Source organism: Rhamphochromis longiceps, linkage group LG15 (assembly GCF_057381845.1).
Source record: "Rhamphochromis longiceps isolate RC_006_pf linkage group LG15, R_longiceps_female_GT1.1, whole genome shotgun sequence".
Classification (NCBI taxonomy): domain Eukaryota; kingdom Metazoa; phylum Chordata; class Actinopteri; order Cichliformes; family Cichlidae; genus Rhamphochromis; species Rhamphochromis longiceps.
In genome coordinates, this window is record NC_140571.1 from 37,193,437 (window position 1) to 37,209,738 (window position 16,302).

General features: G+C 41.5%; 1 protein-coding gene across 6 annotated transcripts in view; it reads right to left on the reverse strand.

Annotated features, from left to right (window-relative positions):
* Positions 1-3,204: 3,204 nt before the first annotated feature.
* kank3 (KN motif and ankyrin repeat domains 3) overlaps positions 3,205-16,302 on the reverse strand; it is a 43,819-nt gene continuing 30,721 nt past the window's right edge. For 3 of the 6 annotated variants that reach the window (XM_085381334.1, XM_085381336.1, XM_085381335.1), the window contains exons 3-12: positions 16,082-16,166; positions 13,561-15,360; positions 12,703-12,805; positions 12,308-12,532; positions 12,078-12,168; positions 11,445-11,664; positions 9,736-9,882; positions 8,125-8,321; positions 6,522-6,623; positions 3,205-4,116 (exon numbers count right to left, since the gene is read on the reverse strand). In XM_085381334.1, coding sequence (XP_085237460.1) covers positions 4,054-4,116; positions 6,522-6,623; positions 8,125-8,321; positions 9,736-9,882; positions 11,445-11,664; positions 12,078-12,168; positions 12,308-12,532; positions 12,703-12,805; positions 13,561-15,360; positions 16,082-16,118 — 2,985 coding nt within the window. In that variant the 5' untranslated portion in view covers positions 16,119-16,166 and the 3' untranslated portion in view covers positions 3,205-4,053. Of the gene's footprint in view, positions 4,117-6,521; positions 6,624-8,124; positions 8,322-9,735; positions 9,883-11,444; positions 11,665-12,077; positions 12,169-12,307; positions 12,533-12,702; positions 12,806-13,560; positions 15,361-16,081; positions 16,171-16,302 lie in introns of all 6 variants that reach the window. The other 3 variants (XM_085381331.1, XM_085381333.1, XM_085381332.1) reach the window with 1 other exon arrangement.

Genomic DNA, 16,302 nt, shown 5'->3' on the forward strand with positions numbered 1-16,302 from the left:
CTCCTCCTATGTCCTCCATCTTTTAAAGATCCTCTCCATTTGGTAGTTAATGGTCCCCTCTGAGTGCCATCTTTTTCCCACGCTGTCATTCCTCTGCGTTTTTCCTCTCCTCTTCACTAAAACATGTCCTCTTAAAAAATGAAGCCTTCTTGAGACATTCCCCCAGTTTGATTTTACTTTCACGTGCAGAGCGCAGGAAAAACTCCACTGATCAGTGGGGTGCAGTGAGGAAAGAGAGGGGGGGGAAAGTGTCTATAAAAATATAAACAAATATGAAAAGCCTAAATGTACAATGTACATTTCAGAGCTTATGCTGCTAACAGAAAAAGCAAAACTAAAAGAGCAGCACTGTAACTCTTTTGCACAGTTTGACAGCGCGGTGTGGCTGCACACTGGGGGGACAGAAGCATGAGAATGAGTCGGTGGGAGAAAAAACTCATATATAAATAAATAAGGGAAGGATGCCACTGTTGCTACACAGAGCGAGGGGCTTAGTATTCTCCTGAAATCCAATTGGTCGGCTTGTTGCCATGTGCTCAGCAGACAACAGAGATGCTGCTAACAAATCAAGGAAATGTTCTAATATTAGACTGTATGTATCTAGGCAGCAGGAGTCCCTGACCTCTCAACTCCGCCAGCGTTACTTTCCACTTCACGGATCAGCATAATGAAAGAAGTGGTGTGGAAGTAACTGGTTATAAAAAAAAAAAATGTTACGGCACTATAGACAAAACAACCCCCCTCCCCTCACCTCCACCACCCAAGCGCCCTCGTGATGTCCCAGCCAGCACAGTTACAGTAATGGGGAAAACAGATTCATGTTCTCTCTAGAATTTTTGTATTTGCCTTTTAAAGCATTTTGCTTCTACCTACAGTTTGCACATGGTGTTGATGAAACTTATATATAAGCAGCAATGCAGAAAATCAGGTCCATGCATTAAAAATTAAACAAATTGAGTGCTGAGGGGGGAAAAAATAAAGATCATCTGCAATTGTGCCCTATTTACATTTGTGGTATGACTGATGCTCAGTCATCTCTCTAATATGTCTTAAATTACACTACTACTGCATTTCTAGCACATTCAACAGAGTTGGGACAGTTCCTTGTTCTAGATGAATTTGTGCTCATTATTAAAAGCAGGAAACAGAAATATTCATATCATAAATATTATTATTTAGACTTCATAAACTCAAACATTGTTTGGTAGTTAGAAAGGGGTGTGATGTATTTGCCTTTTTTCTGTTTATTTGGAAAATATGATTTCCTTAATAATATCAACCATTTTTAAAGATGCATTTATCTAATATGTTCATTATTTATCTTGCTTATCGCCCTTTTATGCAGTCAGTAATAGGCATCAGATTCGATGCATGCAAAAGGTCTGAAAAGCATTTTCCTCTTTACACATGGCAGGTATTATTTACTGTGATGTGCTCTGGTCTGCCTGTGCAGGGTTGTATTCATTTCAGTTGTGAATTCTTATCCAACTTTAAAAGTGGGATGAGGACAGATAAAAAAGAAAGACAGACAGAAGAGTAATCTGAAGAAGTAAAAGGAAGTTGAAGAAAGAGGTAATAAAGAGGGGTAAGGGGAGTGAAGGACATGCAAGGCTGAGAAAGAGGGAGCAAGCATAAAAGGGGGATGAGCAGCACTGGACTGAAGTTTGAAGGGTGAGGGGGAAGGTTATTAAGGCTTGCTGTTTTTAGTTGTGACAGGCGATTGCTTACACAGCTGGCTATCTAGCTGAGAGGGAAAATGAGGCATTTGTTAGAAAAAGGAAAACATTGGAAAATAGGCAGTGAAATAACCCGGTGTTTAGATGGAAAGAGTTAACAGGTTTTCATGAATATTTATCTGCAGCCTCCGGCAGCTCCAGTGACCTGGTTAGACTCAACGTCTGGCCACAGCCCTCATGGCGCCTACATGGAAAGTGAGAGAGCGGTCTGAAATGAAAGACGATTAAACACAAGATTAAACCTCACTCAGCTGACTGCCTTGTGCTGCGGAAGAGGCGTAACTGCTGATTGTCCGGGTATGTAGACTCAATCTTACAAATCAATGAGCAAGACTGCTTAAGAGTGAAATATACAGTCTTTATCTCCTCAGGTGCTTGTATTGCTAGGCCTCATTATTAAATAATGCTGATCACAACATTTTAATACAGAGACTAGAATACACCTTTGACATAATCATCACACTATAATGATCTTAGCTTATGTATGTTCCCCCATCTTCTCCTACACAATTGGAGCAATCGTGATGAAACATTGCTTAGGGCACTGTGAATGCCATCATCTATACTGTGTATACAAATACTTTATACAGATCCCACAAAAAGTTCAGTTGAGCACTGAACCAACATGTGTGCATACTGCACGAGTTTGCTAGTTAAAGGAAATACACTGAATGAATTTGAATCATCGTCTATCTCATAGATTCCAATTTTTCCATATAAATGAGAAATCTCACACAGAAGTTAGTCATGGAGTTCCACAGGGTTCTGCACTAGGACCAAGACTTTTTAGGCTATGCGTGCTTCCCTGTGGTAATGTTATCAGAAAGCACTGTATGTTTTTATCTATGAAGTCAGATGAGACAATCAGGAGTACTAACAAGGATTACAGAGAGAGACCCTAATCCTCAAATATCATCTTCTCTTTATTGGGTCTATATTATACCAAGAATTGAAATTAAAATCCTTCTCCTTGCATACAGAACTATTGTGTTCCATCATATCTTAAATACCTCAAAGTACCACATTATCACAGTGGAACGCGTCACACTCAGACTGGAGGGTAACTTGTGGTTCCCAGAATTTCTAAATGTAGAATGGGAGGCAGGGTTATCAGTTACCAGACCCCTTTCCCAAGCTCCCAGTTTGGATTCCTTGACCTCAAGGTCCAGGTCAGAAGTCAAGTTTTTCCAAAAAAAAATCTTGCAAACTCAACTCAAAAAGGATGTCACCTAGAATTTTTAAATTGATACCATCTAATATCAGCTTTTTAAAAAACTGTTCAAACGGATTAGTCCTGTTTATCCCCACTCGAATGTAACCGTGTAGCTCCATAGTTCAGTGGTTTACCTGTTTGTCTAATTAGCAAAAGAGCTCTCATTCAGTTCTTCTGGTATTAAAAACAAAAAGATTATAGCTGCCAACTCAAACATGTGGCACTCCTTGCTTTGAAACACCAACACCCACAAACTTTTATGTAAATATGTTTATTTTAGACAATAATATATATATATATATTTTTTTTTTATAACAACATAATGCACAGCCAGTTAGTGCAGACTATGACAGTTAAGGTTTACACATCAGTTAGCCAGGAAAGGAAGACCACAGAGCAACATTCATTCAGTTCAGTCACGCTGGACGATGTGACATCCATGTGATGATTTTTGATGACATTGGGGTATAACTGTACACTACGCCACTGTGTGTGCGCATGTGTATGGAAAACCAATAGATGTATTTTTTTGGATGTACATTATGTGGTAATGATGTGTTGCCCTTAATAGTAAAATATTAGTGGTGTGCAAATGATAAATGTAGCATGTCATAGAGAAAATAAACATATCTTAGAGACCTAAAGTAAATAATAACCATTGAAGAATCTTATGGAAATATAATATTCTCTTAACAATATTTTGTACACTGATCAGCAACAGCATTAGTATCCCGGCTCTGACTCGTCGGAGCCTGAAAAGGGATTTCTGGCAACAGGTTTTTTTGGTTCTGTGGGTTTGTGGAGGCTGACTCCACATGTTCTTGAGCTGTGCCTCAGCAGTTTTTGTGGTGTGAGAGTCTAAATTTTGTCTATCAAGTGACATAAGCCAAATCAAAGCTGACCAGCTAAACAAAGTATATTAACTAAATAATCCAATTATTTTTCACTTCACCTGTCGGGTGTTTATGTTGTGGCTGATCAGTGTAAATGGAGGACATGGCAAACTATAAATATGCGTTTAAGTAAATTCCAGTGGAGCTTTTCACAGCTCATATCCAGTTATGTTTGCTGGTGTGTCTGCCCCAGTTAGCGGCTTTGATCGTGTCAGTCTGCAGGCCAGCACTTGTGTGGGCTCGTGGGGCTCCGTGGCTGGGCCTTTGGACTCCCCTGAAAGACAACATAAAGGACAGGGCTACATTTTAAAGGCTTGATGGTAACGATTGTATGCATTCACTTCATCGCCTTCCCAAGAAGACCATAGCTTGCATGACTGTGGTGACACCTAAAGGGGGCAGCGGTGCACCTTCATTTAGTGCAGCCCACACCCTAACTATAGCTTGGAGCACTGCAGCGGAACTGATCCTACCACCTTTAAATACAAGAGGCATCATTCACTCAAAGTTGTTTATAAGTGTGACCTAACTTTAACTAACTCGCACGCTTTATTTATTAGATTCAAAGGTGATTTTACAACCCTAATTTTAAACTTGGCCAGCTACAATGTGAAATCTTGCAATATGTGCATTAGGGACACTGTAGGTTGCATAATATAAAAATAGCTGGGAGATGGGAGCTGATAACCAAAAAGTCTCAAAGTTACAAGGCGAACACGGGGGATTGGGGTCGGCTTTGTTTTGTAAAGGAACCGCCTGGCTTCTCTTTGAAGTGCTGAATCGGTTCTGCTGACGTTGGATGACTTAATCGAATTGTACTGTACTTTACAATCAGATTTGGCAAAAGGGAAATTCTCATGATGTTTGGCCCAAATCACTGTATTATAGCGCTCCAAACATTTTGAAGAGACTTTCTTTGAAGCGGGCCCGCTCAGAAGAAATAAACATGTTGATTTGGTTAAAAATGATAGCTTTTGTCATCAGATGTAGCTGTGATGTCGCATAGCCTCATTCAAAGTGTGTAAAGTTGAATTTTCTGTTTACTGCTGGTGTGATTATTAGAAAAGTGAAGCTCAGTGTTTCCCTGATGGAAAAAGAGAAACTGTTTTAAAAACTATTATAATTTTGATTCTTGAAAGTGGTCCTTCTTAGCTGATAAACTTAAGCAACAATGCGAGCATCACAACTAATTCTAGCCACCCTGTTCATATATGATGGGCCAGACTTTGTGAAGAAGGCTTGTGGCATTTTATTAGATTTTTATGCAGAAGGGCATTATTCTTGTCACAGGGTGGCATGTGACCTTTATACAAAACACACAGTGCTTGTAAATATGCTGTGTTTCTTGTGTATTGTTGCCAAGTCATTCATGAAATCGTTAAGATTTGTGAGTGAATCCTGACTTTGAAACTGCTAGTTTGGATACCTCTCCTCTAGACTAAACTTGGCCTCTGTCTGGTTTGATCCCAGGAATTGCCAAACCAGTTCAGTCCAGGCCCTTTTGGGCTCCTTTTATGGTGAACGTCCTAGGGAAATGTGTCAAATGTGGTATTAAGGAGGGGAAGTTTGGTCTGATGCTTGAAATATCTTTCCATTTTAAGTAGTTAGAGAGCAGGTACATTCTCTTAATAGAACAACATTTGTTTTTCCACTGCTAACCTATTACAGCTTTCTGCCCTATTAAAATTAGGTATAGAGCACAAGAGTGACCAAACTTTTTTTTTTTCTACTCATGTTCTCCAGTGAAGTCTGAGAAAGTCCTTCAGTAATGAATTTTACGCCTTGAATCGAGCCAACCAGCTACAAGGTGAATTGTGACCAAAAAAAAAAAGATTTGATTTGGATAAAAAGAGTCAAAGATACTAAGACTGTGCACCTAATTAACATTGGAGGGACTACTCATCCCATAAAAATTAAAAATCCCAGTTTTCCACAGCAAATTACTTCCAACAATCCATCCATACTCTTTCACCTACCCTTATCAAGGTTGGGGGGGGGGCTGGAGCCTATTCCAGCTACCATAGGGCAAGAGGCAAGGTACAAGGTCTGACGCAGGGCTAACACAGAGACCGACCATTCACACTCACATTCACACCTTTGGACCAATTTAGAATCATCAATTAACCTAACCCTACTAACGGCATGTCTTTGGACTGTGGGAGAGTACCCAGGAAGAAACCACAGGGAAAACATGCGAACAGTGTTGTATGTGTGGTGAGTTTTATGGCTCATAATACTTATGGAGAATATGAATGGGACTTTTACTTCCTGATCATCACTGTTGCACTCTATAGCAGTGTGCAGAAGTGTTTCCTTAACTGTTACATTTAACTTTGGATGTTGAGCGAGCCTTGCTTTTTGTTCTCCATTATTTTTCTTGGTTTCCGTTCGACTTTAGTTTGGCCATGAACATACGGTGCACTAATCTACTGCTGTGAAGGAGGCAAAAAAAGAAATAAAAATATTGTTCAACTGTTTAAACGCCTTTGAGTTCTGCCTCCAATACTCAGCTGTCCCTAACAATTCTTACCAGTTTAATTATTCACACAGTGTGACAAGATTATATGGCGATTATGCGGATTTTCCCCTTTAGCCTAAAATAAATCGTCTGTATTTGAGAAAGTGGAGAAGAAGGAGTCGGGAATAAACCAAAGTCCATCTTTGATAATATGAACTCACCGCAGCAGTCTGGGTCTTGGCATAGTTCATATGAGCGTAGAGTAGCACAGCTGTGTCGTTGTGGGATGCCTCCAGTGCGATGGACAGAGCATTGCTTCCATCCTGCAGACAGACAGCAAAGATGGAGAGAGACACATGAGTATCCAGGAGAGCTTTTCAACTAGAGCAGAAAGCTTTACAGTGTGAGAGCAACCATGTGATACACGTTACGCACAGTTGCTCTGTTTTCCAGTTGTTTGGACAGTTTTGTTATTTCTTTTACCATCATGCACCTTTGCTTAACCAGTTAACTATGGGACTTTTATTGCTTTATGATACGTTTGACTGTTTATAATACAGGAAGACAAAATGGTCAGTTTGGAGTTATTTGTTGGCCAAAGAATTTAAAGTACAGTGTCTTGCTACCTTCAGTCAGTGTCTGTTTGGTTTTATGATCCTTTTTAAAAACCAGTCACACTGCTGTCAGTATACTTATCCTTATTTGTGATTGGTCAGATGCTGGCAGTGCCACCGTTTTCTTTTGAACAAAGAGGGGAAAGTTGATAACTAGCTTCATGTGACCGTTTATCCTGACTGCTGATTTTGGGGTAAGTGAATCCAGATTTCGGAAGTTACCCTGGGTATGTTGAACTCGCTTCATCTCCTCAGTTCCCAGACATGTGCAGACTGGGGGATGCTGCACAGCGGTCAACGTGGCCAGGTCCCAGCTTTCATAAAATGTGCCAAGAAATTCAAAGTGAGCCAAAATATTTTCTCATTTTAGACATTTGATAGGTTTTCTAATATGAGCTTGTTAGATTTGCAAATCGTTGCTTTCCCTTTACATTTTAAACATGGTCCCAACATTTGAAAATGGGGTTTGTAGTAACAATACTGCTTAATATAACAAGTGAACTGAAAGTAAAAATGGTTCTGCAGTCGTTACTGTATCCACTCAGCCTTGCAGTCAAACTTTGTCACGCAGTTTTGTGTTTTCAGCGGAGAGGGGAGGTGGGGGCTTTTCCTTCCACCCCCTCAGTCCAGCTGTGCTGTACTGAAACACAAACCAGGAGCTGCTTGCACCAAATGGCCAGCTCATTCTGGCACAGATGTTAATGCTCAAATATCTGTCTGTCTGGCTTCTCTTCAAGCATCTACAGAAATCCACTGTAAAATCACTTTAAAACATACAAGTGGGGAGAAAAGCAGGAGTGTTGAGCAGACCTTTGCTAGCGTTAGCATTTAATGCTGCCAGATTTTTGTATTTCTTTATGGGTTAAGTGGTGAAAAATGCAGAGGACCAGTGTAATGCCTGCAGGACATTGTGTCTGAAATCTGCAAGTGTGTTTTAAATTTTTTCCTCTGGGGTCCAGTCACTGCGTTTCCTCTGTACAGCATCCGTTTTAGTCTAATCTGATTGTAACACCTCAGCTTTCTAAGAAGAAATAGAGAAAAAAGGAAACTACACAGACGAGCAGTTTCCTGAGAAGAGATTAAGCCAAATCCCAGAGAAGAAAGCTCCTGGATGTTTTTTGGCAGCCATCAAACAGCTGGCTTCAGTGTTAGGCTCATGTTTCTGTCATTGCATGAGCTAGTTCAAATGCTTAAATTGTAGAAGTCTTACGTTATCCACAATGGATATGTCGCACCCGGGCTGTTCCAGGAGCAGTTTGACAATCTCAGTTCGGCCGTGCTCACTGGCACACATCAGAGCCGTCGATCCCTCATCGTCCTGCACGTTGACATCGGCTCCACACTCGAGCAGCGCCCGCACCATCTCCTGACGCCCGTGGCTGACTGCTAACATTAATGCCGTCTGGCCTGCCTGCAGAGGTAAAGAATTTTAAATGATTTGGATTAACGAGGAAGCTTCTGCCATTTAAAGCTTGAGTGTTCAGAAGACTTCAGACTGCTTTATTTTTGGATAAATGGCATTCCTGCATGGTGCACTGTTTCCTTTTACTGCTACTGCCCAAAAACAACGCTCACATTTGAGCACCGTGCACTTTTGGTCATTCACTCATTTACTACTCCTCATATAACAGACAGCTGTTTACTCAGTAGCAGGCAGTAAATTAAATTCTAGACACATAATTTGATTTTGCATCGTCACTTGCAGGTGCAGTCACACAATGCTAATTTTTGCCATCTATGAGCTGATTTTTTTTTTTTTAAAGGGAGGATGTCTCCCTAAAGTCCAGCTACAAGGAAAGCTGGCACAACTCAATACACACCGTACTTGAGAATCAAGACGGCAGCTTTACAATAAGTATACAAGAAAAGTCTTCTGGCTGTCTGATTAAGCACAAAACTGATCCAAAATGTAAATATAGAAAAACTGCATTGCGTGACTCGTGCTTAATTACCCACAGCAACAATAACAAGCAGCAGTAATTGGTTTTATAGACAGTGATGCTATAAATTCGGTCCTATGACTTGGCAGCGGAAAAACCCATCAGGCGCTGTGTCAAAACACATACACTACTCAGCCTGATTAGATCAGCCGGGGAATGAAGAAGACTTCAAGTCAACGGGTTCTCGTGAGTGGCTTCTGTGTCATGTTAGGCTCCACATTTGCTAAATCTAATCTGAGATATGCCCAATCACACCTCAGGTTTCCAGATTTAAATGCAGTATAGTAGTTTATTACAATAAAACAGCTCCACCTCGAAATAAACAGGGAATAAAGAAATTACAGTAGTCTAAAAACAAATTCACTCATAACATTATTTTTTATTTATTAAATGTTAATAAGCTTTATAAATCCAATTTGGCTGCTTCACGTTTGCCCTTTTTTGTATGTTTTTTTTTTTATTATTATTCCAGTTTCTTGTGTTCAAATCCATCTAAACTCATTAAAACAAGCCCACAGAGCCAAGACTGCCACATTTAAATGATAACACGCTTCTGGCTGATGGAGCCGACTACACATTCACAGAAGCTCTTTGTGTGCATTTCTAGACATGTTGCGCATTCGCATTTCTCCAGGGCTGAGGTTGTTTTTATTATAAAAATAACTAGTATTGGCATGTTAAAGTCACATGAGTACTAAAACTTTCTTCCACAAATTGTTCCCATCAAATCTTGTGGAATTTCAAAATAAAACGAACAAAATAAATGAGAAATACAGGATATAAGCTACTAGCATACGAAAGAAATGGCTGCTTCCAAATATCTGCACATTCATGTGGCATGTTTGTCCACTTTAAGAGCTGGATGATGAACTGCTGATGACTTGCCTGGCTGGCCTTGGCGTTGACATTACCCTGACTGAAGAGCTTCTTGACCACAACCATGTCCTCCTCCTTCTTCACAGTTGACAGAGCAGCCAACATGATGGCTGTGTAGCCCGCCTTGTTCTGCTTATCCACAGAGCACACACCTGTAGGAGATATGCTTATCACTTATTGAAGCGTAAGGACAGGACCGTCAGCAGGTATTAGGTTAGTTGACCAGTGAATAACACTGAAATGCCAATGAAAATGCTGTCACTATGTAAATAGTGTATAAAAAGTAACAATATATTCCAAAGATGGCGCTTTAAATACATTTGTTGCTCATGACTGAGTAAAAACGAGTTTTGCTGTGGTGGTATTCTGATTATCGTTTCTTTAAAAAGATATCATCAGATTAGGAAAAGCAATAATATGTTCAACTTATATTTCGATCATGTATATCAGCACTTTGGCTGAGACTTTGTCTTTTAAATGTGCTATATAAATAAAGATGACTTGACTTGACTATATACACATGGTGAAAGTCTTTAAAAAAAATTAGGTGTGTGCAAGTAACCAACTTTGTGATCACAATAACTCAGAACAAGAACGAGACAACATAGGATTTTCAAATTGATACCACAGGTCCATCTATTAGGAGGCTGTCAACTGTCAGTATTATTTATTTATTGATACTCTTGGCTCTGCATGATTATGTAGAGATGGTATATTCTTAAGAGGGTCAACTCTGGCTGCGCGCACAGCAAACCCACCCTCTTGCTGTTTAATTCAGTTCTGTTTTATTTATACAGCGCCAAATCACAACAACAGTCAACTCAAGGCGCTTTATATTGTAAGGTAGACCCTACAATAATACATACAGAGAAAACCCAACAATCATATGACCCCCTATGAGCAAGCACTTTGGCGACAGTTGGAAAAACTCCCTTTTAACAGGAAGAAACCTCCGGCAGAACCAGGCTCAGGTAGGGGCCAGTTGGAGTCGCAGCAGATGGCTGCCCCTCCCTGAGCCTGGGAGGCCGTCACTCCCAGGCTCAGGGTCGGCCAGATGGCTACAGCCAGATGGCTCCAGATGTTCAAGGCTGCTCCAGATGATTGGCTGGTCCTTGCAAACAGAAGGTTTGCAAGGACCAGCCAATCATAAGCAAGCGCGTTGTAAAGGAAGCTCGCCTTCAAACGAGAAGAGTTGAACACTTGCAGTGCACACGCCATCAGTTTGAGTTATACATTGGATGATCTGAAGGGCTGTCCCTAAGGTTCAGTATAACATTTACAACTATTTTGAGATATGAATCATGCAAAGCTACTCTAGCGCAATAAACACAAGGAGCTAGAAATGAGCGTTACCGTCCATTTTAAATTCCCCTTTATATCTGCCTCAAACATTCATTATTTTAAATGTATACACAGCCCCACAGTGCAAACAAGAAAGTTCTCCTTGACTGTTAGTTTATTAAACAAAAGGATAGTGCTACACTCACTGAAAAAGCAGGTTTCATTTCATTGTTTACTTCCTGTGGCTGCACATTAAGTGTGTGCTGTTTTTTGTTTTTCTTCCCATGAGGCATGGTGATAAGGTCGACAGGAATTGGAAGTGGACACAGAACCACATGTTGCCTGATCTTATCGAACCTCAAATCAAGATAGTAACAGTGCGCAAACATTAAATTCAAGTCAGGATTATCCTTCTCTGAAAGCTACTGCTAACCTGTGTCCAGCAGCAGCTCCACCACACCAAAGTTAGAGTGAGAGACGCTGTAGTGAAGAGCTGTATTCCCATTGCCATCTGTCATGTTGACTACGTGCTCCAGCAGCATTGATGACACCTCGGAGAACGCCATCAGGTAGTCTGAGACCCGCGGCGGCTGAGCCATCTTCGCGCTGGAGATACGAAACCACTCTAGTTGGACAGTGTGTGTGCTGGAGAGCTGGAGGTGAGGACGGGAAGTGATATATACTTATAAACTGCAGACAAGTGCCTGAAGTAGATCGGCATACAGTATAGACACAAGTAAAACTGCTTTTGTCTCAAGTTTTTAGTAGCCAGTTAGACCCAGTGAATGAGTTTTTCTTTACATGATGGCTGTTTTTCTACAAGGCACACTTTAGCAGTGATGAGGTTAACAGTTTACCCCCCAGAGTTCCTACCAGGCAGTCATGAATCACTAATTCAAGAGACATTTGGCACTTTCTCAGAATATTTTTGCTATATAATCAAGAGAAGGAGCAAAAAGTTTGATTTTAAACACTTTTGCATGATTAAATATTGCCTCACTGCAGGCGAAAGCGTTACGTGTGTCCCCTGGAGGTAAAATTGAAAAAGAGGAAAGCAGGGACGCACCACTTCCTTACTCTTCAGTGTTTTGAGGTCATCGTTTAGGTGGTTCTTCAGAATGAGACAGGCTTCTCGCATTTTTGAGCTCAACTCAAATCTGTGACAAAGCAGACAAATGTGTGAAGTTGAAACACAGAAATAAAATCGCATTTAGAGGATAAGGCCTTTTGTTCCCTCCATAGATTACACTCTAAGTCAACAAAACTACATTTACTTTCATTTTCATAACAACCCACTTTTCTTTCACACCATCAGATGAATAATTTGCAGCTCTCAGCGTTTCCTCATCAGTGTCACTCTCATCCAGGTTAACGTTTCTCTCCTCCTCTGACGTTTCTTCCTCCAAAGCTGCCTCATCTTCTTCAGTGCTGTCCAAGCACTCGCCTTCGACACTTTCTCCAGAAGAACTCCCATCTTCCTCCTCTTCTTCCTCCTCTTCTTCACTGGATGTTGATTCATACCTGGAAGAGCCAAATATCTCAAAAATCTCATCTCTGGCTCTTTATTTCTCATTTGTTAAACCTGTCACCTGGTCAAAGTGTCATTTCCCTCCTCGAGACTACTTGTCGCCACTTATTTTACTTTTGCAGAGGTAAAAATAAAAATTTGGTTTCACATTACAGTAACTCACCCTCCATTTAGAATACCAACAAACTGCAGGCTCTTCTTGCTGCTGCTGCGATTCTCCCCTGCGTTATTCCCGTCTTTCCTCTTCATGATTGATTTCAGCAAACCTGTTGCCATAAAAGAGGGGGGAAAAATAGTGAAAATGCTTGTGCATGAGCAGAACGTGTCTCACACACAAGCAGAAGGTTCAATGAGAGATGCAGGCAGCACAGTTAGGCTGCAGTCAATCAGCATTAGTGATGACAACCAATCCACAGATGAGCCATTCAGTTCAGTACTACATCTCCCACTAGCAGCACACTCGCTAAGCTAACATAGCCTGAAAGAGGCTAGCAGAAAAGCAACAAGTGCTTGAAGCCAACTGACTCAAGCCATCCAAACAACCTTTATTTGTATGTTTGCAGGAGTTTTTAAATTTAACTGCAAATTGTGATCAAGTGAGCTGAAAAACTGAGCACTGACAACAGAGCGCCTTCTCTCGCTCTCACTATCGGTATGTTGCATGTAGCAAGTGTGTCCTATGATCTTGTGTCGACTTTCAACTAAAAGAATTTAGATGCCTAAATTATGACTTAAACTAAAATCAAAATTAATACTGCTAATGGGAATTTATTATTTTTGTTACTTATTATCTTATTAAATAATTCGTAATGCTGAGCCTGACATTGCCTTGCACATAAATGATTCAGCCTCGTTCTAACAGTGATAATTACAGGTCATTACTGCATCACTGGGTTTAAGTTAGGATGTCTGGATCGAATCAGAACTGGGCAAAGTTGGATCCATGCATCCTTAATGTTAACTGCAAGCCAATATTTGACCCCAGCTCATAAAATCAGCAGCAAAGCCAAACAGTACTTACCTGTCTTGGTGCTGCTGGCTGCAGTCTTCTCTTTTTCATCTCCTCCTTCATTCTTAACCTTTCCAACTACTTCTTCTTCTTCTGGTGAGACCTTGTATTCAGCAATAGTCAGCTGTCTCCTCTTTGGTACAGTAACTTTTTGCTCTTCAGTCTTTTCCTCGCTTAAGTTCTCCCATTGACACCCGGTGCTAACGAGTACAACCGGAGCAGCCGGAGCTCGTTCTTCTAGTGTCTCTAATGCATCGGTCTGAGTGCTTTGTTCACTTTGATCTGACTCTGCGTCTTCACCTACACATGCATCGGCCACCTCCGGATGACAAGAAACTGCAGTGTGCTTTAATGCAGAAGTTAGCGTTTCTACTTGGGCATTTGTCATGACAGGTTTGGCAAGAACCCCCTTCTCAAATGTGATTTTGGAGATGTTTTCCTCCATCTTCGCTCTAAGAACTCCAAGGTCTTTATCTGCAACACTCAACCGATCCTCTAGAGCCACAATGGACTCCTGTTGGAATTTAATGGTGTCCTGTAAGGTGTCTATCTCCCGCTGTGCTTCTGTGGTCAGGCCAAGTAGTGACTCCATGACCCAAACCTCAGCCTCTTCTGTCTCCACTCTGGTTTGTATTCCCTCCTCCTGAACCAGGGGGGGTTCTGTTTCTGTGCATTTCTCACAAACATTCACTCTGGTGCCCTCACATGCATCTTTTACACCATCTCTGTAGTATAAAACAACTGAGGCCATCGGCATGTCGTCCCCTACAGCCACTGACTTCTTCTGAATGACTGTTTTTTCAGGGGCGTTTACTAAAGTCTTACTTGACAGTTTCAGGGGTTTGTCCTCTTTCCCTTCAAACTTTTCTGTCAGCCTTTTCAGCTCACCAGATTTTACAAAGCCTTTGTGTCCAGTCGAGGTCGGTGAAGTCAATCGACTGTGTTCAGTTTGGAGGATCTCTACGGTTTGGGTGGATGTCTCTGTAAACTGTTGCTTCTGTTGGGCCAAGTCCATGGCTGCCTTCTTCTCCTGCAGGGCTAACAAGAGCATATCTTTCTCTGCACGAAGCTTGGCCACTTCTTTCTCAAGTGCAGGAACACCTTTTACCCTTTCTTCCATCTCCTTCAGCTGCTTCAAGGCTGTTGCCATTTGCTCTCTAACTGTTTGCAGTTGGCTGGGTGGGATTGGGGTCACAGTGGTGCCAGCAGCTGGAGTGCTGCGCCCAGAGGTCTGAGGACTGGGTTTGGTCCAACTACTTTGCAGAGACTGCATGGCTGGAGAGGGTAAGAGCAGTTTGGGAGGATCTGCAAGCTGGAAGCGGGCGCCATTTTGGTTCTGGTGGGTTTGTTCCTGCTGTAGCCTCCGGCTGGTTTCCAGGAGAGTCCGCTCAACTCTGGGGTTACGTTGTGGTGGAGGCGGTGGCACTTTTGCCCCAGCAGATAGCGGAGGAACGTTGAGAAAAGTTACAGGGGAAAGGGAGACTGTCTCGCAGGGAGCTGACCCAAGTCGGTTACGAGGCGGTGGTGGCGGTGGAGCTCTGCCATCTTCGCTGACCGGGGATGAGAGCGACTCAGTGGACGTCCAGCCACTGGTACGCCCCCCCACACCCGGACTCCTCTGGGAGAGTTTTAGCCCCCGACCAGAGCGTCGAGAACTGATGGGTGCACGACGGAGGTTGTGCCCACTTTCTATCTCTTCTACATATTTAAGAAAGTCTAGATCCAACTGAAATCCATACGGAGTCTGGACAGAGTAAGAAGCTTGCTGATCTGCTTCCTCTTGACTGGGGTAATGGAAAGGCGAGCCTAGATCTGAAAGGGGAAAGACATGTTATGGACAACACGTGATCGGTACTTAAGAAATTCCAGAGGGCATCTCTATAAACAGAAGTTACATTTGATTTCAGTGAGACCTGGCAATGAGTTGAATTGCGTTTCCTTTTTAAACATGTGCATGTGTTTATTTCCTTTGTCTATATCCGTCTTTGCCAGCTGCTTCCTCACCGACTTCCTTATCATCCTGGTATGCATGATCAACAGTTATATAAACAAACCAGGAGTGTGATTGTAAAGCACTGTGTCATCATATAACTAACAGATTTAAAACCCCTCAGGCTATCATCAAAATATTACACCTTTACAGGAAACAAAAGGCACTCCTGTTGTATTTGCCAAAAAGAAAAAAAAAAAAGAAAGAAAAGGAGAAAAAAAAGCCATGTCTAATTTTTTGGCTTCAGCATTGGCAAAGGTTAACACTTTCAGCGTTATTTCATTATCAACTGTAGTTGATTTAGGTGTCTTAAAGATGGATCAAACTCAGATACTCTGATATCATCTTAATTATCTAAAAGTGGTTAGTTCATCACCGTCCTGTCAGGTCAAAACAAATTACTTGATACATTTCTAAAACTACATGTTGCAAACCCCAAACCTCATCTCTAGGCGTAACGAACAGAAATATTCAGGACACACAATTACATTTGACAGTAAGCTTTAATTTCAATAACAGAGACTTCTTTATGGAGTTTCTTACCAGGCAGCTTTGGGTTAACTTGCACAGACTGAGTCATTTTTCAGGACGAGGACCTTTCAGCACGCACACAGCTTTGAATCAACACCTGGCTTAAAGAAAAAACAGATCAACATGAATGCATTTGTTATAGATGACCTTGAACCAAGACCAGTGGAAATAAAGGAAGCTATAAAGTATTGCAGAAGTAAGTTTCTGCAAGTAGAATTTAGACTTTCCCATGT